The sequence below is a fragment of the Hakea prostrata genome, chromosome 7 (genome assembly GCF_041222555.1).
Source record: "Hakea prostrata isolate BN-2017 chromosome 7, UWA_Hpros_2, whole genome shotgun sequence".
Lineage (NCBI taxonomy): Eukaryota > Viridiplantae > Streptophyta > Magnoliopsida > Proteales > Proteaceae > Hakea > Hakea prostrata.
The window spans coordinates 11,299,080-11,321,439 of NC_142606.1; the positions used below are offsets into that span (position 1 = coordinate 11,299,080).

Below are 22,360 nucleotides of genomic sequence, written 5' to 3' on the forward strand. Positions count from 1 at the left end.
ATTTGGGCCACTTGGCTATCTGGTATGAGTGGTATCATCGGCATCATCATCTGAATCCCCACTACTAGTTGTCACCTCAGTTGTTTGAAGTCAACCAGGTGGCTCCACAAATGGTACAGCTGATCCTTCTGATGCCGCTACAAGCAGCCGACCCTCATCGAAGATAGGTGCTCAGCCACAAGCATCTGGGCCCACAAGAGCAGCAGCAATGGTAGGATCGGGCTGCCCTTCCGGCCCATCCAAGACCTTTGGGCCACCTCGATCCCTAACCCACTGATATATGACATCATCTTCCTCATCTTCTGTGGGGGGCTCGTGGAATATATCAGTCAACTCAATCGGTTCACGATTGTTGTCATCTATATTATCTTGTATGTGCCCTACTCTCAATCTCATGTTGTAATGCACATACACCAAGTTCTCGAGCCTCTTACTCCCCAATCTGCTCCGTACCTTACTATGGATGAGCGAGAAGGTGCTCCAGCTTCCTCTCGCAACCGGAGGATGAGCAAGTCTCAGGAGAGTACTTTAATTGCTATGTCCCCGAGATTTGGCGCACTAATTCCATATAGAAACCACCAATCAGCTGCATAACCAAAAATAAGAATGCATTAGGCAAGCAAATCTTTATATTTATATAACTTATCAGTTATCATTTATAAAGTTATAGACTTATAGTCTATAGACTTATAGACTTATAGTCTATAGACTTATAGACTTAATGACTTATAGAGTAGTGAACTATTTACCAGGATCAGTTTTTTTCCTAGTTGCAACTGCAGAAGGCTTTCCAAAACTCCCGAGAGGCATCCCCGAACTCCCCGATCTCCGTACACCAATTCTTCAATTATTGTATTATGTATATGCTTAATGGCTAATGCACTAATGCAAGAAGTTGAAGAAACAATTGAATAAGTTCTCACCTCTCCATTAATTGTCCCTTGCATGATGGGATTTGACACAAGCTTCTCCACCACCTCTTGCACCGCAGTCATCAACTTTACATCAAGCCCCGGATCATTCTTGTAATGGTACTTTGGGTTGAGGTAGTAAGCTTGCATTGTGGAAATAAAAAATTTGGTTAGTGACTTAGTGATTTGGTTGTTTACTAACTTACTTGTTTATAAATTATAAGTTATAAGTTATAACAAATAAAGAATTTAAATTAAAGTATACAACAAAAACTTAAAGACTTAAAAATGACTCACCAGCCAAGTGCAAAGGATGCATCAAGTGCATCTCCCATCTATTATCGATGATCCTCTCGTAGGATTTGAAGGTGCTAGGGGCAGCAGCTCTAACCAACTCTTTCATTTGCTTGGAGGGCAGCATGTATGTGGGGCATTGTGGGCTTCTTCTCCGAATCCACCATCCTTAAAACAAACACAATAGGCTCTATAATGCCTAGTGTCCTATTCAGCTGCCTCCAAAAGGAATCATCAGCAATGGTTTGTTGGGTTAGTACTGCATCAGGATGGCTAGATCCACGCCAACCAAACCACTCCTCACTTGCAAACATGTGCCGAAGACCCACCACTTTCTTCCGGAAGCTTTTCGTAGCTACATAGTTGGTGGCGAATCTAGTCAATCCAGTCCGACTAGATCACCCTTACAAGTGGTTCCTCATCATCTTCAGCACATAACCATGGTTATAAATAAAATTACTTACCCTTCTAGCCCTCTCAACCACAGTACTGATTGACTTTCTTTTCCCCAAGTCCTTCAACATAAGATCAATCGAATGAGCAGCACATGGTGTCTAAAAGAGGTGGATCCTGCTGCTCTTCTTCCTCATCAACATTTCACCAGCTTTTTTGAAGTTTGCACCATTATCTGTGACAATTTGGACAACATTCTTTGGCCCTACCTCGAGTACCACCTCCCTAAGAAGCTTGTTAAGGTAGTCAACATCTTTGATCTTATCTGAGGCATCCACTGACATGAGGAAGGATGTCTTTCCATTGCAGCTCACCATGAAATTAATAATGGACTGTCTAGTAGGACCAGTCCATCCATCAGCCATCACAGTAACACCATATGCACTCCATTGTTCTTTTAATGATTCAATGTATTCATCCACCTCCTGCTTTACCTTGGGTAAATATTTATTCATTACTTCCCAAGCTGTTGGGCCTTTAACCCCTACACCTGCCCTAGCAACTGCATTGATCATCCCCTGATAGTATGGTGTTTTGGCTACATTGGGTGCAATGTTGTTATAGAGCATGAATTTGCTGATTGATAACCTAGCTTCCTCCTCCCTACTACCTTCTCTACCTCCAACAAACATATAGGGAATGCTTCTTTGATAGATGTCTTGTTGGTTGAAGAGGGAGGGGTCTTGGTCAAATGTGGAATCATAATGTGTAGTCTTCCTCCTCCTCCTTTCGGTCCTCTCAGTCTCAGTTCCCTGAAAACTATGTCTAGGTGGCATGGATGCCCCTGACCCCGAACCACCTGCTCCCCTTGTTTGTTCATATTGCCTCACACTATCAGCATGTAAGGACTATCTGCTAGCTTCCATTGCAGCCTTCATCTGTCTCCATTCGGCTCGTGACTCAACACCCATAACCCTCCTCCTCTCTTCATCATCGCTTGATTCCTCATCAACATCAAGAGTAGGTCTAGATAGCACTATATCCTCAAATTCCCTTTGCTTTTGTGCCATCTCTTCCTTTTTTTGTTTCCCTCCCCTTAAAGTTGCTGCAATTGTTTTTTGGACTTCATAAGGAACCCTGGGACACTTGGCAACGTCTTTATAACCACCAGCCAAATGTTGCTTTAATCTGGTTGAACCACCAGAATTCAAAGTCTTGAGGCAATACTTGCATCGGGATTTCTTCTTGTCAGCAATCGGTGGATCCCCATGTTGCCAAGCAATGTCCTGAGTCCCACTACCAGTGCTGCCACTCCCACTAGTTGCCATTTAAGATTCAAATGTACAGCACTGAAAGTCTGAAATACATACATGAATCATGAATATTCCCAAATAATCATTAGAATAATTTTTAGATACATAAAAACATGTAAAAACAATTTGTAAAACAACAAAACACACACTTTGTTCTAAGATAACATATATACACTGCTCAAACAAACATGTTAGTATTTTTAAAATAAACTACATAATATGAGCGTCATTTTAAAAAAAAAACAGATAAATTTTTAATAACATATTATTTTTTATAATTATTTTATGTAAAAATAATTTATAAAACAACAAAACACACACTTTGTTCGAAGATAACATATATACAATGCTCAATAAGACATGTTTGTATTTTTAAAATAAACTACATAATATAAGCATCATTTAAAAAAAAAAACAGATAATTTTTTAATAAAATATTATTTTTCTAATTATTTTATTTAATTATTTAAATTAAAAAAAATACAGCAAGCATGATAATCAAAATATTAATACATGAGATTGTAGCCCTCTAAATGTAGTTTAACATAAATAATAATCACATTCATATCATAAGTATTTATTTATAATCTTTAATTTTAATTTTTTAGATAATATATTTTTTAAATACGAAAATTCAAAAAAAAAATTAATAACAGAAAATTAAATTTTTTTCCATGAAAGTGTAGATCTAAGCTTGAACATCAACATATATTTATATCACACTCATACAATCATTGTAGAACCTTGTATTTGAAAAAAATCAAATTTGGGGGAAAATCTTACATTTCTTGAAGATCCCTTGAAATATGCTTGAATCACTACAAATATGCTTCAATTTGTTGTTGTAGATGAGTTGATGATGTTGCTATGTTGAATCCCCAACAAATTCCGGCCAAATTCCAGCCAAAAATGAAGTTTTCCGTCCAAATATAGGCTTCCAGCGAGATAGAGGAGAGAGAGAGGCGAGAGATGCCTCTCTCGAGCGAGACAGGGGCTTTAAAAAGCCCCTAAAGCAGCCAAAATCCTACCGTTAGCGAGATCTCGCGAGATGGGCGAGATCTCGAGCGAGATCTGCGAGCGAGAGATCTCGCCGGAGATCTCATCTCGCCTTTCTAAAAAGGCGAGATATCTCGCGAGATCTCGTGAGATCTCCCACCATGATCTTTGGTTCTGCCCCTAGCTCTACTAGTTCCTTCAATATGGAGTATCTCACTTCTCCGTACAGGGGCATTTATGGGTCTCCGTTGAACGTGGTTGTGCCACCTTAGACGACTTTCTCGAAGCTTATCCCATATGGGAGCAACTCCCAAACCAACTCTAATATGATCATTTGTTATCTTATCCATCCTAGTTTTGCCACTCATCTATCTTAGCATCCTCATTTCTGCTACACTGAGTTTATCTATATGATTCTTTTTAACAGCCCAACACTCTGCACCATACATCATAGCTGGTCGAACAACGGTCCTATAAAATTTTCCTTTAAGCTTTGATGGAATACGCCAATCACATAAGACTCCGGACGCACCTCTCCACTTCATCCACCCTATTTTAATTCTTTGGGAAACCTCATCCTCTAAATCACCTCTTTTACTTATGATTGAACCTAGGTACCTAAAACAATCACTCTGAGGAATCTCTTTATCGTCAAATATCACCACCTCATCATCTGCCCGATCATGACTAAAGTTACAAACTAGATATTATGTGTTCGATCTACTAAGTTTAAAGCCTTTTGATTCCAAAGCTACTCTCCATGATTCTAAATTTGGTATTAATCCCCACTTGGCTCTCATCAATCAACACAATATCATCCGCCAAAAAGCATACACCAGGGGACCTCATCTTGAATGTCTTTGGTTAGTTCATCCATTACCAAAGCTAAAGATTTCAATAAAGAGAAAATGATGGCAAGAAGAGAAGAGGTTGCCAGAGGTATGAGAGGATGGGGTGAGCTAGGTGGTGAGCATGAAAGGCGAAAAGAGTAAGTTTTCTATATGTTTTAGATTGTATTGATAAAATTGCAATCTTGCATTTGATGATGTGCAAGAATTTTTATTTTTAGTAATTGACCCTGTGCAAAGATTATTTCACTGATTAGCTTTCCTTCCCCTAAGACCCTTAACTGAGTCACTGTCAGCCCAAGGAACAGGCACATTGATATTATCTGAGGCACTAGTAGCTCTTAGTTAGCTTCTCCTTGGCTACAGTTAGCCAGGTCCCCCCCCCCTTTCCCACCTATAGTTCCTTCCCCTTAAAATTTGAGCACAGAGACAGACCAGCTTTGGAAACCTCTGTTTTGGCATTTTGAGAAGCATGGCTTTTTCTGTTTTAGAGAAAGGGGATTCTTGAACAAATGGTTTTTCAAGGCAGTTGTCTTATTAAACAGGTTTCTTGGCGATGTTTGATGTCAGAAGAATCCCTCACGATCTTTTTTCTTGTGGTTTTTTTTAGGGGGTAGGGGGTGTTAAAAGTTCTAGTGTTTAAAGTAGATTGTTTTATGGACCTGATATGGAAAAACACACGCACACAAGGAGACAAAAATATAAAATAAGAAAATTGCCAATATACCCCTTGATGATGTCATTGGAACAATTCCATGGCATCTAATCTGGAACTTTAGGGCGCGGCGCGTTTGATAACGTTCTTAAAAAACGTTTTTGTCGTTCTTCTGATCTTTGGGAACGGAAGAACGGGTTAGAGGCGTTTGATAAAACGGTTTGTTCTTCTGTTCTTAAGAACGAACCGGTCAGAAAAGTGTTCTAAAGAATGCTTTTTGCAGAACATCAAAAAGATGTTTTTACCAAAGAACAGAAACGAAAGTGATAAAATTGGTTCAAATTGAAGCTTTAAAACGAGTTTATCAAACACCAACTTTATTTTTCAACCCAAAAAAGAAAGAAAAAAGAAGAAAAAAAAAACACCAACTTATTCTATTATTAGTGTTTTGAAAATATTTTCAGAATGGAATTATGATTTATCAAATGCCATTTTCAAGCAAAGAACGGTCTTTTAGCACAGAAACATTAAAAAACGGTTTTGCATAAGAACTGGTTTCTCAGAACAGAAACGTTACCAAACGCATACTTGGGTGCCACTATGTTATTTCCTTCTTTCTGTGTGCGTGTGTTTTTTATATCAGGTCCATAAAACAACCTATACCCCTTGACTGATGTCATTGGAACAATTCAATGGCATCTAATCTGGAACTTTAGGTGCCACTATGTTATTTCCTTCATTCTGAACCGTGCAAAAGCAAATAGGTTCCAACCATAAAAAGTCATGCCCTTCAGGTTTTTCATTAACCTAAACAATGTCGTCGGCCTTCTGTGAAACATGTTTTGTTTCCTAAAAATCCTTCTCCCGAAGCACTTTCTTCTCTAAAATGGACATTAAAGGTGTCTGATGTTACCCTGGAATACAGGGCCAGTAAGAGGATCTATTCTAAAAAATCAGCAGGTAAACTAGGGTTCAATTCCTTGCTTTTGGGTCAAAATCTTAGAGGACAGCTGCAATTGAGGGCTTTTAACCCTGCGGTTCAAGTCTTGAATTCAAGGACAGCTGCTAGTTTGCTCTCAAAGCACTCTAGGATCCCTGCAACTAGGCCTGAATTGGTTCCCAACTCTTATATCTAGGTGTACAATAGGTTTAGGGTTCGGCCAGGTCAGATTCCAGTCTAAAATTAATGAAAAGTATTCTCTTAGTGTTTTGTAATTCCAGAAGTAATCCTAATATTTTAGGGTTTAGAAAATGGGTTTCCTAGATGATTTAGGACTCTTAAGGTGTAGGGTTAGGGTTTAGAGGGGGAGTAGAGAAGGTGTAGCAGAAAAGGCTTTAGTGTTAGGTTGTGGTGCTTGGGAGTTATGAGACTTTCAGTGGAAATAGGGTTTAGGGTTTCTAGAGGGAGAAGATGAAGTGGAGGAAAATTTCTGCAACTAAGAGGGATGGGGCTGCGTTGGGATTTAGTAGGGAAAGAGAGAGGAGAAAAGTGCGATCTAGGGGAGGATTAATAGGGGGAAAGGGGCGGAGGATTTAGGGTTTATTAAAGGGGACAGGGTAAGAAATGGAAGGGGGGAGGGAGGTCCGCGATGGGGGTAGGAAGGGGAATTGGGTTGTGTATGGTGTAGGGGATTGTACTTGTAGGGGAGTGGACTGGTTCACTCTAGGCTGCTGGGGGGTGTGGTCACAAGGCTGCCGTAGGCTTTAGAAGAAGAATAAGAGAAATCATAGAAGCTTCAAACGGTAATTTGTGAAGCTCCTCTATGTAACCACGACTTCATATCTCCTGAAATCAGTCTGCAAATCTTATTAATCCAGTCTGAATTGTTTACAAGGTATGAGGGGCTTTTTGTAGCCTTATTACATTTAAGGAAAAAAACTAGGACTCAATAAAGAAAGCTAACTTGAACTCAACTTGGGAAACCTACTTAGACTCAAGGGAATCCAATTTAGATTAGACTTTCCTATTACAACCAGACTTAACTTTCAAACTAGAAAGTGACTCTTAAGTAAGAGTTCCTAAACAAATAAACTTGCAAAATAAAAAATCAACTCTAGCAAGGAGTCGTGCTTGAAGTTAGATTCCAATAAGACTCCTAATTACATCAGAACTCTCACAACTATTAGATTCCAATAAGACTCCTAATTACATAAGAACTCTCACAAGTAACTCAATTAAGAAAATAAAAGTAGATTCTAACGCTTAGCAGCATGGGGAAACTAACTGGATCAGTGTGACCCATGGAGAGGTATAAAATGATCAAAAAACCCTTAGGGTATTTGGCAAGCCCTAGGTACCACATGGTCTGGGGCTGTTTTGGGCCCGAAATATGAAGTGCCCCATGCTCACTGACCCTGGTTACATCAGTGTTATTAGGGGAGGGCTACTTCAGTGGACCAGATAACAAAAGAAAGAAAAGAATGAATAGTGTAAAAAGATAAACAATCATTTAAAGGTTGCTCCAATTCAGTTGAGACCCTTCTTTTTCTTCTCTAAACCTTGCCAAATGTTGGGGGGAAAAGGGGGTCAAAATCAAGTGTTCTGTGCCATGTGAAACTGCATAGAAAAGTGTTGGTGGTCCCACTTAATTCTCTCTCTAAATTTCCTTGTGAAATGAACAATGCTTATGTGACCCCAAAAGCTACTGGCAGCACAACTTTCTCTGGGAGTAAAAAAGAAGGATTTTTATGATTTCTTCCAATAAAGAACTTTAAATGAAGGTAAACAATGTAGACCTGACCTTCCTGCTAGATAAAATTTGTGGAAAATAAATGTTGTTTACTTTCTGCAAAACTCTTACCTTTGAATGCAGTGTATATAAGTTGCTGAACTTATATGGAATTCTTCATATATCCTTTTAGACTTCGTGATGGTGGTTGTCAGAAAATTGGTTATAGGTTATAGCCTGAATGTATAGTGATTTATGACTTCAAAACTAGCATTACTTCAAAAGTTGACGACACATTATCAGCATGTACGGTTTGCCTTCTGCATGGTTTTCTTAGTCTACCTAGAAAGGGACTTGCTCTGATTTGATTATCTTTTTATTGTTCCCATACTGAATATTATCTTCTTATTGGGAGCAGGAATGAGCTATCTGAGCCTAGATCCAACTCAAAAAAGAAAACAAAGAAAAAGTTCAAGTCTCTGAAGAGAGGAGCTCTAGCTGCAGAATCAGAAGCATTGCATGAGGAACCTCCAGTGGAACCCATGACCATTGATGGTGACGGTAATCATTCAGGGATGTTCACCTCCTCAGAATCAGGGCCACCACATTTACCTGTTCAGAAAAAACGTAAGAAGGTGCCTGAGGGAGCAGAAGAAAAATATACAAAGAAAAACTCCAAAAAACTTAAAACTGCTCCTGTTGGAGTCAAACTTGTAGTTGATTCCAATGCATTGGATAAACAACATGATGAAGCTAAAGAGTCAAAAGCAAGTGATGGTTTGGTTGTTGATCCTGATCTCAAATCAACAAGCAGGAGCAAGACAGGAGGAAAAATCTCAATTACTGCCATGCCAGTTAAACGGGTGATGGTGATCAAACCTGAAAAGCCGAAGAAAAAGGGTAATATTTGGTCAAGAGATTATGTTCCTTCACCAGACTCTTGGTCACCACAGGAAGATGCAATATTGTGTGCCATTGTGCATGAATATAGTACACACTGGAGTTTAGCCAGTGATGCATTATATGGGATGGCTGCAGGTGGGTTTTACAGGGGTAGGTTCCGGCATCCTATACATTGTTGTGAGAGGTTCAGAGAACTTTTCCAAAGATATGTTTTGTTGCCAAGCGATAATATTAATAGCGAGAAGGCTGGCAGTGTTGGCTCTGGGAAGGCCCTTCTCAAAGTAACAGAGGTAATGATAAACTCAAGTTACTATCAATGATGAAATAATGTTCTTTTTGGTCTGATCGTATACCTATAACTACATAGCTATCATGTCTGTTGCCTGCCTTCATACTTTGTTTCTGAAGGCCATCTACTAATACTGAATTATGCACACTCACATGCATTTTGATTGGTCCCTCGTACCAATTCCATTGTTTTGCATCTCTTTATGGTATCACTTTTGAGCATGATGGTACTAGTATGCTCTATAATTCATTGGTACTTGTAAGATGGTATATATCAATCTCAGTTATGTGCATTTGTGCCATGGTTGTCAAGGCGACAAGGTGAGGCTAGGTGATAGAGGGCAATGAAAACCAAGGCAATGGCAAGCAAGGTGACAAGCGCCTAGGCGACACCAGGTCGCCTTGAGGCGGCCACCTAGGCGGACGCTTTGACAATTATTTTGTGCACTGAAGTTGGTAGTGATAATAATTTATCTTGTCTGTTTCCTTAACGTTTTCAGGACAAGGCTGTAACCCCACCCCTAGATATTTATAGGATTACTGTTCAATTTCCAGTGCTTTTAAGTAGCCTGCCAATATTTATTCTAACCACAGGTGACAAGATGGTCTCCTTGTTAAGGAAATCTGTCATACTCTGTTTCTAATACATATAAGAACCATGATAAGATAAACCCTACCTTATCTAACAAATATAAGGTAGTAGTAGATCTAACAAATATTTCAGCAATCTTCTAGATTAATCTCCTCTTAACTCAAAATCTTTGTTTAAATTTTCTTCTAAAATATGTCCATGAAATCTCCTCCAAATCTTCCAAAACCTATAATAAACACCATAATCGAAACTAGTTACTTAATCCTCTGTAGGACTCAAATCCCGGACATTTGGGCTCATATGATTGGCCCATTACAACTGCCCATAACCCATTGGGCTCAAGCTTTACTTTAACAAAACTTAACCATAAGTTTAGTTGGAATGAATAGATAAACCAAACCCAAAACAATAGGTACGATAACTCTTGTGGCAGGAACTTTGCATCACAAAAGCTCATTTATGCTGTTTGTGTGTCTCTGAAGGGGAAAGAATAATTTTCAGAATGTCTCCAAGGGTCTATGGAATGGATCTTCTACTGTACTTGTAATTGCTGCTGAACTTTATAAGAAGGAAAAAACCATGGAGAAAAACTTTAAAATAAATCCCCTAAATTTGTTAACAAGCATAAATAAAACTATGATTAAGGCTGTTTTATTTTTCCCTTCCCCCCACCCCCTCCCCTCTCTTTTTTTTTTGGGTGCAAGATATAAGGCCTACTCTACGCATGCCATAATGAACGTATTGACATATGGAACACTAATGTCATCAGCTAGTGACCTCATATGAAGCATACGCCAACTCAAGGTGGAACATTTTGGTGGCCTTTGAACAAACCTAGTGTATTTGTGCCAACTCACAAGTTACAACAACCTATGTGTAAGTGAATTACATCTAGATTTATCGGTAAACCTTCCTACCAAATAAGCAAGTCATCATTAGGGATGGTGAATAAATTTCTACAAAAGAAGTGATGGAAAAGCCACAAGGACCTCTGGAGATGAAATCGAAACCCTAGTTGAGCGGTGATGTAGATATGGAGGTAGAAGTCCAAAGCAAGGAAGAAAATTTGACCGAAACAAGAATGTCGACCTTGTGAAAGGCTGAAATTTCAATGTTTCGGTTGAAACTGGACACTTTTTTCTGGAAATTGGAACTTCAATTTCGAGCCTCATATGGACTCAAAATGATTTGGATTCTTGCATACTCCCTATTTCAAGCATAGTAAACACAATGGAATTAGTATTTTGCCAAAAAAAACCATTGAAAATTTATCATTCAAGTATACTAACAAATGATTGGTGCCGACAAGTGCAAACTCTATTGCATATAGGCATAGAATCATCAGCATACACAAATTGTTTACTAGAATGGTTACATATACATCAAGTCAATAAAATAAAATGAGCGAATCATCAACATACATGAATTGTTTACTAGAATGGTTACATATACATCAAGTCAACAAAATAAAATGACCGACTCGATCAAGTGATGGTGTCTCACATATATTAATTTGAAGCCTACATAAAATAAAAATACATAATTTTAGAAAATAATTACTAAAAAAATGAAAAAAAAAATGAAAAAATGGTAGCAAATAATAAAAAGATAAGTTTAACAAAACACAATCATAGATCATAGTCTTAGGCTAAACATATATTAATTTCAAGGCAATACAAGATCATTTAAGGCATGAACAAAACAAAAATTAAAAAAGGGGAAGTTTGGAACTGTTGGGTATGGCTCATGCTTCACATTCTATTGTTGCCGGAGTTTTCTTTGTAGTTGTTGTGGCTTGGGAGGTGTTTGGAGGCAAAAAATGAGCAAAAGATGTGTTTGAAGGCAAAGGAGTTGTGGAAATTAGGTGAAAATGGGAAAAACAAGTTGGATTGTTGAAATGGTCGAAACCTCCGAAGTGATCGAAATCTGACACTTTTCTGAAATAATTGGAATATCGTTTCATTTTTTAAAAATGCAGACATTTCGACCGAAATTTCAACAATTTTGGTCAATTTTTCTTCTACGGTCCAAAATGAGAAAACCAGTCTATCTCTAGTAGTTGCTTTTTTTGTGTGTGCGTGTGTGTGTGTGCTTTGTTTTCTCTACTTAATTTTATTTTTTTCTATTTCATTTCTTTGTTGAGTTTTTTAAGTCATTAGTTAGGATCAAATCTCTCCACGTATGAGAGGTTGTGCAACGTTAGGTTACTTGGCATGGGGATGCCCTCCTCCAAGTCAAAGTTTGAGTTCTGTCCTTGCAAATAAACCCTTCTTATTTTTGGGGCTGGGGGCATTGCTTTTCAAACGTTTAAATTCAGAAGTTGCTGCTCTGCAACTTGTCATCTCCTTTGAAGACTGCTTTGTGTTTGATCAACATTGAAGGAATCAGAGTGTAATCTGATTGACAACATCTTGTAGAGCATACCCCAGGTGGACTGGTTGTTATTCTATTCTTTACTGCTGTTCTGTCAGTTGGAAATCCAGTTACCAAGTTACCACATGAATTAGTAAGCATAATACGTTCAAACTTGGAACTATAGCAAACCTCCTCCTAAAAGATATGTTTAAACCTGGAACTATAGAACCTCCTCCTAATTGATTGCATACTGGGTACTTTTCTAAATTAAGCAAACCAGCCATTCGATAGCCCTTGTCATAGCTCCGTCAACACTAAAAAGGAGATCAATTCACTGTTAACGTAATTTCTGTGGTCAGATTTCAAGATATCTCCCTTCTTCCCATTCTTCTCCTACCCACAATGACACAGTTTCAGTGCATTAAAGCTTAACCAATTTCGGTTTCACCCTCTAATGAGATACTATGATTCTCAATATCAGTATGTTAATGTCTCCTTCAGAACCTTAATTTCAGAACCATAGATTAGTATATTACCCTACGTCTATCGACGCTAAATTGGCTTTGGTAATTGTTCTTTTATCCATTCTTCACACTTTCAGCTGGCCACTCCGTTAATACCTACCCCACTTGATTTTCCATTACAGCCCCATCATGTTATGTTTTTTTATTGCTATCATTGTTTACCCTAACCTGAACCTATCATTTGAAGGAAGGTCTTGACTTTAGCTTTCAACCTATTTTACTACATTCAGTTGTGGAATACATGAAGAGGAAGATTTGCAGATTCAGATGCACGATGCTCACCCAACCAACTCGCTCTCATAAAGTTGATTGATTTGCAGTTACCCATCATTCGTCTACTACTATGGGTGATCAGAGACCCTTACATACAGTGAAGAACAGCATCTTGCCTTCTGGAGCTTTAGTACGCTCCTCAGCATATCTGATCAAGTTTTTCTGGGATTCTATGACACCTGACAGAAAATAGAGAATGGTATGAAGGTGCAAACCCTGAGACACAAATCCTTTGAACCTCCACCACCATATCAGCCTTGTCCCAAGTAAATGGGATTGGCTACATGTTGCCTTTCGACCAGCTCTATTCGGGCTCATATTGGACAAAGGCCTAAGCCATGCATGCTTTTTCTCACAACTTCTCTTAAGGTTACTTTAGGTCTGCGCCTAGCTCTGTTAGTTCCTTCAAGCTAAATCAAATCACTTCTGCATATTGGAGCATTTAAAGCCCTCCATTGGACATGGCCATGCACCTTAAACAACTTTATGATAGTTTATCATGCATCAGAACTACCCCCAAACCAACTCTAATATGATCATTTCGAACATTATCTTCTCCCTAGTTTTGCCTCTCATTTATCTCAACGTCCTCATTTCTGCTACATAAAGTTTATCTTTATGATGCTTCTTAACTATCCAACAGTCTACAGAGTACATCGTAGCTGGTTGTACAGCAGTCCTATACTTTTTCCATGAAGATCTAAAATAGTATGTCAATCGCACAATACTTTGGATGCACCTCTTCAATTCATCCACCCTATTTAATTCTCCTAACCGCCAAACATGTGAAAAATCTGAAAAGTTTGGAAGTAATTACTCCCGCTTGTAGTGGTGGAGATTTCCTAGGGGCCACTGATTTTTCAAAATTTCTGGAGCCACCCTTCTGGCCTCTTTCCATGTGTGGAGTACCAGCACAACACCCCCCCCCCCCAGGGGCCCCTCCTGGTTGGAGAAATTTTTTACTACAATGGTAGAAAGGTCAGTGTCAATAATTTGTTTTTATGGTATTGGACAAATTTGTAGAAACCAAGGCGCACATTTCACCACTACCAAGGCCGAAGAATGGAAGAAGGATTTGGAGATTGATATAGATTTTGAATTAATGCCTCTTTATTTTTTAAATATTATTGGTGGAAATTTTGTATCATTATTCGCCCCCCTTCCTCCTGATGTTATATCCTGGCTCTGCCCCTGTCTGCTTGTCCACTTACTCTCACATTTTCAACAATTAAGCAGTCTTGCTGATCTCGAAATAGTCAACCAGTGGCCCTTCAGTTAGAAATCCCCCTCTACTCCCAGAATATTAACTTCGATCTTTTTTGCCTAGGTAGGCTTCTAGTCATGATGTGCAATCTTCAAAGTGGGATGTGGTTGAGCCACCAATCCTGATGTCAAGGCATGACATAATTTGAAGTCTTATTCTGATCCATGGTGGTCTGGTTGGGCTGAAAATCAGACTTTGTTTGATGCTGACATAGTTTACATATCCAGTTATTGAAGTAAAACAAACTCTGCCATTTCACTAAAGAAGCCTACACTTAGGAAATTAACCACCTGCCCATCCCTCTCTCCCTCCAAAACACACACATATACACAAAAAAACTCCATGCTGGCATAGCTTATCCATTTCCAGTGTGAGAAGAAGTGTTCTTGTTTTATCCATTAGCTTCATAATGATATCCATTCATGCGAGAGAGAGTGTGTGTGAATATTACTCTTGTCAGAAATCTTCATTCTCTCTTGTCTCATCCTGCATGTTGAACTCCTGTCTGCCTTGCATATTGCTTATCAACTTCCTCCTTGCTGCATACCATTTTGACGGGACTTGCTTAGTGGCCTTTTCCTTTCTCTTGCAGGATAATGTCCGCATGCTATTAGATGTGGCCAGTGAGATGGCAGATAATGAATTAATCGTTCAAAAGCATTTTACAGCTGTGCTTTCGTCTGTATGGCGAGCAAGAACCCGCTCCAACCACGGGCAAAACTTTTCGTCATCTTCCAGGAATGGCCTATATTTTGGTGGTAAGTTTTTTACCTCCACTGCAAGTCGGGTTACTGGGATATCCTCAAGGGAACCATTAGTAAAAATGAACCTGGCTAGTTTGAGGGAGAGTGGTAAGTTAGTAGCGGCAGCCCTTCAAGATGCTGATGTGGAAGGACAAGAAGAGTCAGTCTTACCATCACGTGATCGGGGCAAAGAGGCTTCAGCCACAACAGAGCAGTTAGAATTAACTGTGGAGTTTCAGAATAACAGTGAGGATCCTGGGTTACCGTTACCTTCAGTCACAACTCTCTTTATACATGGAACAGATCCGATTTCTTTAGCAGATGAGCGAGCAGAAGGGAACTTGCTTCGAGCATCTTCTTGCAACCTTGCTGAGCACCGGTACAGGTACGTTGATGAGTATTTATATTTTCTATTTATTTTACAACCTGATATTATGTGGTTACCAATCTTTGGGATTCCAGCTGCTAAACAGTTCTTTCCATTTACTCTTCAGATGAGCTTGAACCTAAGATTGCAGAGTCACGCATTTGAACCTTTTTATTTATACCACTAAATGGAACATATAATTTTACAGCATTAAATAAAATTTGTTGATCCTAGTCCTTGTTCGATCAGTTTTTACCTAGCACATCTTTCCAGAACTACCTGTAGATCCCGATTTCTGAGTATTTTAAATCATCCCTTGTCAAGATTACACATATAATTTAAAAAGTTGCATGTATTAGGACATTTAATGGTTGAACTGCCTAACTATTTCTGGATAAACTCTTCAAGGGAAGTTGGGGAAAACCCGTGATTCACTACGACAGCAGCTTAGTTTTGGTTTTTGATTTTGTTTCCTGGCCTCCATCCTATTCCTGACTATTTGGGGGAAAGATTCTACCTGATTCTCATATTCTATCGTAGTTTTCTCAACATGGGTCCTTTTGCAGTATGGGTCAAGCTGTATTAGATCCGAATTCTTCTTAGGTTCCAGACTAAAGCTTTTGTGCTTAGGATTAGTATTATTTTGACTGTCATTTGCATGGAGCTTCATTTTGACGGATCTCACAGAATTTACTAAAACAGTAAGATTTTTGACATTACAGGGTAGCGTCAAAATCTTGCTTTGAAGGTGAAGGGCAGGGTTGGGCTTTGTCAGCTTTTCCTACTAGTGATCTCAGATCTCGGTCAACTTCAAAACCACAATCTTTGGGGAAACACAAAGTTCCACTCCCTGACTTGATCAAGTCTCCAAAGTCCAAGCTTCAAAGAACTGCAGTGGAGCCTGCTGATGAGGATCAGCACCTTATGAGTATACCAACACTCTCGTCACCTCAGTTGGTGGTTTCACCTTACCCTTGCAGAACTTTTGATCTGCCAGCTCCTGCCTCTGAGTCTGTTGGCAACAATGACGAAAGTGACATGACTTGCAGAATGGAGGTTGACACATCTCCAGCAGCACAGATCGAAAGAGTCCCACATTACTATGACCCAGATTTCATCACAGGCCTTGATGATTGCATACCATCTTGGGAAATTTTGGATGTTGGGTAGATCGAATGATGAAATTGTCTTGACCTTTTACACAACTTGTACTAGCACCTAATTTGACCTGGAGCAGTTTCAATACTTGACTAAGCTCCACAAGTTTGATGTGCAACTGAGCTGCAGATTCTCTCGGAGGCAGATGAAGGTGCAAGCATTGCACGTTTGGTGCCTATTTACACGTCAAGAGTATGCATCAAGGGACTAGGATGGGGAAGATGTACAGTATGGTTATGGTAGCATGTGGGAATTGGGATTTGTATAAAATTCCTGTAATCTTATAATTTTATTACCATAGGGGGAAATGTTCATTTTTTGTGTCTAATTTGGAAAAATTTTGTAGGCTCATTGCGGGGGAATGGATAAAAAGAAGAAAAAAAGGTAGTACTTGGAGAAAGAATGAAGATGGGATTTTTTTCTTTTCTCCCCCTTCATTTGTTTACTTTGGAGTGGCTACTATTAGAATCAATGAGTACAGTAAATTTATTTTAGAGGTAAAATTGCAGGGCAGGTCTGTGATGATGATGGAGTGGATGTTGAAAGTCCCCCCATCCCAATTGCCATTCCAACAGATGTAAGGATTTATGTTTTAACACAATTTCTTTGGCCTTCTACAGCATATCATCTGCAGGGTACGATGCATGGCAAGAAACATTCTTGTTCATAGATTGGATACTCAATATCCCAGCTCTCAATAACTAAAACACGGGTTATAGAGGAAGGGCAGAACTGGCAAGGCTCTTTAATGGATGAGCAGTAAAACCATTTTATAAACCCGTGGGTTGAGAAGATTGGGAATGTTGGAATCAACTCATTAGGTGAAGGATGGATTAATTCACGGTTAGCGTTTGAAGTATTGGTATTGAGTATTGTATCATATTGGCCAATGTACTTATTTGTATTATTTTGGTTGTATTTAGTATGGATTAAGGTTATATTGATGCATCTCTCATGTATTAGATGGTAAGATACAATACTTGATAAGGGATGATATGTCTATTAAAATTACATGATAGATATGACGCTGGATACCGATACTTTAAACCTTGCCATGGATACGTATTGGCTAATATGTATTGTAGCGTGAGATTCTTCAAAACTTGCTCCCGGCTTCTGAATCCAATTGTGGAAAGTTTTGAGTGGATGTTTGGGGTAGCTCCGGACAAAATGTGGACACCACCTAGGGCTAAAGCTTTTGTGGGCCGTTTTAGAAACCTGTGGCCACAAGCTTTACATGTGATTGTTTCTTGAATCACACAGTTCCCTTTCAGAAGTGTTTTACTTATTCAAGAAAGCTGAATGCCTCAACATGCTAGTGGAATCTATGTGTGTAAAGATAAGAAACCTTGACAAGGAATTGAGTCTGCATTGAGTGAATAGGCCGTTTGGTAGGACATGTACATCTCTTTCTGTCTTCTGGCACACATTTAGACTGTGTAGGGTTACACTACCAAACACCAAAAATAAGTTTGAAAAACAATTAAATCGATGGAGACCTCACAGAAACAAGCTTGGAATTATTGGATAACAAGGGTGAGATGAGAAAATCCCTCTTGTTGTTTTCCCCACCTATCAGCCCATTTGTCTCCTTCAAACTATTTAATCAATTACGGGTAGAGGATCTTTGCATGTTCTGCATTCTTTGCACAGGTGTAAAGTCAATACAAATATATGTGGAGACATCAATATGGATGAGCTTTTCTATGTTGAGAGAATAAATTTACATGTGAACACAAAATGTTCATTTTCACTTTTTTTTTCTGCTCATAGATTCCTTGTGGGCCTATGTGTGAAAGTGAGATTGAATATAAGGTTTCGCAAAAACCCTAATGTTATTGGGGATGATTTTGATTTGGTAGACCATGATGAAAGAACCAAGTCATTATAGAGAGCTTTTAAGATCTAGTGGAAGATCAGAAATTGTGAATATGCGATGGATCTCCAAGTTGTTTAAAGAACACCAAATCACTTCCCGTGATTGACTAGGATTGGATTTTTGTTTCTAGCACAGGATTAGAGACTCGAAGCTGAATAATTTCCAGATCACAATTTCAAGTGCTACCCTATATGTAGCATTTAGACTTAGTTATGTGCACGCCTCTCATGAAATTTGCCAAAATTTTTGCCGTGAATCCTCTTGGAGTTGACAATGGGAATCTTCACATCATAAATGTACAACATTTTCTGTTTGACAAGTTTCGTTTTGCGTATCAAGTCATGTTTCTAGTCACATCTATAGACCCTACACCAACTAGAGACAAGCAGCGGGTTTCCTGGGTTTCCTGGGTTTCCCTTTGAACATTCAGGCATTTGTATATTATTCTCACCTGAGAAAGTTAACAACCAAGAATTTTGCTAATCATCTTACCTCATCTCACACTATTTCACAAAAGAAAAAAATAATAAAAATAAATCTCACACTATCCATGAGGATTTTTCTCGTGCAATAATTGAGGCCTTGGAAGAGATAGAGTGATATTTCATGTTCCGTCGAAGAATAATTCAATAAATAAAATAAAATATTAATAATAATAAATTTTTATAGTGTACGTTTTAGTGGAATTTAAACTCTAGATTATATACTTTAGTACACTATATTACAGATTGTACACTCTCAAAATCACAAATTGCACACTTTTAATATTTCATCCAATATTTTATTAAATCATACTGTATTACCTTCAATAGAGTCAAATGACATAATTAATCATATTTAAACCCTCCCATACCCAATCCTTAGGCCAGCCATCTTTTATCTATACCTCTCCAGAAACCACCCCCAATCCCTTCCTCTGCCGGCAATCACCGCCCCAATCATCCCCTGCCAGAAATCACCCCTTCTCGGTGAGAATACCCAAAGGGCATTGAAGCCAATGAACTTGTTGAAGTGCCCAAAGTAAACTTCTTGTAGGCAAAAAAATAAGATTCATTAAGTTCAGAGAGGAAAGCCACCGATAAGTACTCTTGTTTTCCTGGGTGAAAGACAAGAACAAAGTGGTGATTGGTATAGTCACTACCAGTTCATGGACGAGGAAGAGCTAGGGTTTCTTGTATAAAAGGATTACATAGGTAAATATCAGAATGGTTGTTAACAACCGATCAAACCACCATCATTATTACTGAAAGTGAGCTTTGAAGCATCCCTATTAACAGATGCTTGGACATGATTCTTGAGAACGTAGATAATTTTTCCTCTCTTTCCATGACTAAAAGCATTAGAGAGAAAGCGAAATTTAGAAACTGTAGTAACATGTTTTCTTCGGACTGACTATCTTTTTTTTGTCTTTTTTAAGGAAACTCCCAAACCCTTCAACAAGCTCACTGGCTGAGTGATTTCCCATAGGGGAAAGTAGGGTCGGCGGTCCAACAGAAGGAGGGATCGGCAATGGGCATTTAAACTATCTCATATCCACCTAAAGGTTGGGTATGAGAGGGTTTAAATGAGATTAGTTATATCATTTGACTTTAATAAGAGTAATATAATTATTTACTCATAACTTAACAAGTCTTAGAAAGAATGTTAGGACTTAGGAGTATGTAATTTGTATTTTTTTATTTATTTTTAGAATGTAACTTGTATTTATGACCCTAAAACATGCAACCTATAGTTTAAATCCCACTAAAATATACAATCTATAAAGAAAAGCTCAAATACTAATAATAATTGAGACACCTATTATAGAAAAAATGTTATTCCATGGTGTCCAATTTCCCAGAAATATCATTTAAATACAATTTTGTGAGAATAACCTTGGAGAGTTTGGTGCCAGCCACTACCTTTTAAGTTTTTTTTGTCCGTTCTTTCTTTCAAACTTTTGTTTTTCTTTAAATTTAATGTTTGAGGTGATAGGTTTACTGCATTCACTAGGGTTACCATCACCCACTTAATAAATATTTCTTACACGAAAAAAAGAAGACATCACTGATTCACTATTGACTTGAATGAAAAGATTTAACCTAAGAATTTCACATTTTTGGCATAATCAATTAGTTCAAATACTTGGTAGAAAAAAGTTGAAATAAAAATGTAAAGATTCATTTGGCTATCCAAATTGACAAGTTACTAACCCTGATGGTTCTTCTCCCATTTCAGATTTGAATGGAGTTGATGGCTAAGATTATAGGATAAAAATCACATCAGTTGGTGCAACTTATACATAGTGAGATCAAGTCAGATTTTGACAATTAAACCATGTCAGGGTTATTCAATCTATTCACATGACAAAAACATTTTCACTCTTTCAATTTATATTATAACAATATTTTCAAACTTTTCCATTTATATTACTTAAACGACAAGAAATTTTTGCTAAAATGTCATTTGTTTCTAGAAAGCTTTTGCTATTTTCAAGCATCCAATTTATCATCTCGTATGATTTCTCTCTTGTAATGAAGGAAGGAGACTTGTTAATATTTCATATGCTTTGGAAGAGTATTACTAACATTGTATGGCAACTAGTCCTATCAATAGAAGGCTGTTACCCCATTGTGTCCTTTTTTTTGAAATATCACGTCCATATGTAGAGATGCCCCACAGGAATTGGTGTCAATGACAAGTGACAACCCTTTTGTTCTATTGTCTCTAACCCATATAATCTTTTTTTTTTTTTATACCTATTTGATGTTTGATGTGATAGGTTATCTTGTCGTAGTTTTGTACAATTTAATTAACATATCTTCTTAGATTCGGCTTTCTCCGACTCTTTTTAAGAAAATTGAAATTTCCTTCAATGGTGCTTGTGAAAGTCATTAATTTAGTTATTTAGTTCTAGACATACTCTTAATTACTTGTATTCTTAATGAACTTACCTAATTGTGTATTACGTCAATGCTATCACATTAAGATGATCTAATAGCATGCTTAGATAATTTTCACGTCCCATAATTTTGACGAAAGCTATTTCAAGGTCATGATGAAATGCATCTCTCTATCCTCACATGGCATTTTTTAATGATATCGTTGCGAGTATTATTACCTTTAAAATTTATAGATTTATCTTCCAACTATATTTTTAATGCTATATTAACTATCTATATAATGCTCACATTTGTTGCATGTACCACTACTCTTCAATTTTGGCATACAAGTCACTTTTCATCGGTTCTTTGATGTTAAATCTTCACTCCGCCCTATTTGTATGTGTTCACCCCCAAAGTGTATTTCAACATTAAGTCGAAGTGTCCAACTGTGACCAACATTAATAATTTATTTTGAAAAATAAATACTAATCACTATACTGTTCACAACTGGGTCCCATTGCCTTGCAACAAATACTTGTACTGATTAGCATCATGGTAGCATACTAGCATTCCCTGTTACTTACCAACTGTTTGGTTAATTATGAATTTATTACGAAAATACCCCTTAATTTCTTTCTCTTCCTGTGTCTCCTCCTTCAGACCCTTTTCAGCATGAGGTTCACAAGGATTTGCTCAATTATGTAATTATAGTCGAAAATGAAGGGTATATAACAGTATGGTGGGAAATCAAAAACTAGATTTTTCTCGTTCATTTTCTCTCTCAACTACATCAGCTGTCACAGGAGCAAACAGACAGCAGCAGAAAAGCTGAGACAAACACAGAGAGGGATACTAGAGAGAGAGACTACTCATGCTGGAGCCTTTTACAGAGGGCTCTTCTCTGCAACAGTGTAAACGTACTTGTATATCTTTTTCCACAATTTTTGGTAACTTAATTAATTAAGCGCAGAAGAGAGATCATCTTCCATGGGCGGGAACATAAGCAGCACAATTTGAAAAAGAAAGCAAAAGCTGACACTGTAATTGTAAGACTTTTTGTTCTCCACTTCT

At 38.0% G+C, this 22,360-nt stretch overlaps 1 protein-coding gene across 2 annotated transcripts in view; it reads left to right on the top strand.

Moving 5' to 3' along the window:
- The window catches only part of PIE1 (SNF2 domain-containing protein / helicase domain-containing protein), a 45,762-nt gene extending 27,609 nt beyond the window's left edge, over positions 1-18,153 (top strand). For both annotated transcript variants that reach the window (XM_089162143.1, XM_089162144.1), the window contains exons 18-20: positions 8,498-9,272; positions 14,871-15,406; positions 16,111-18,153. In XM_089162143.1, coding sequence (XP_089018269.1) covers positions 8,498-9,272; positions 14,871-15,406; positions 16,111-16,558 — 1,759 coding nt within the window. In that variant the 3' untranslated portion in view covers positions 16,559-18,153. The remainder of the gene's footprint in view (positions 1-8,497; positions 9,273-14,870; positions 15,407-16,110) is intronic.
- The last annotated feature ends 4,207 nt before the right edge of the window (positions 18,154-22,360 follow it).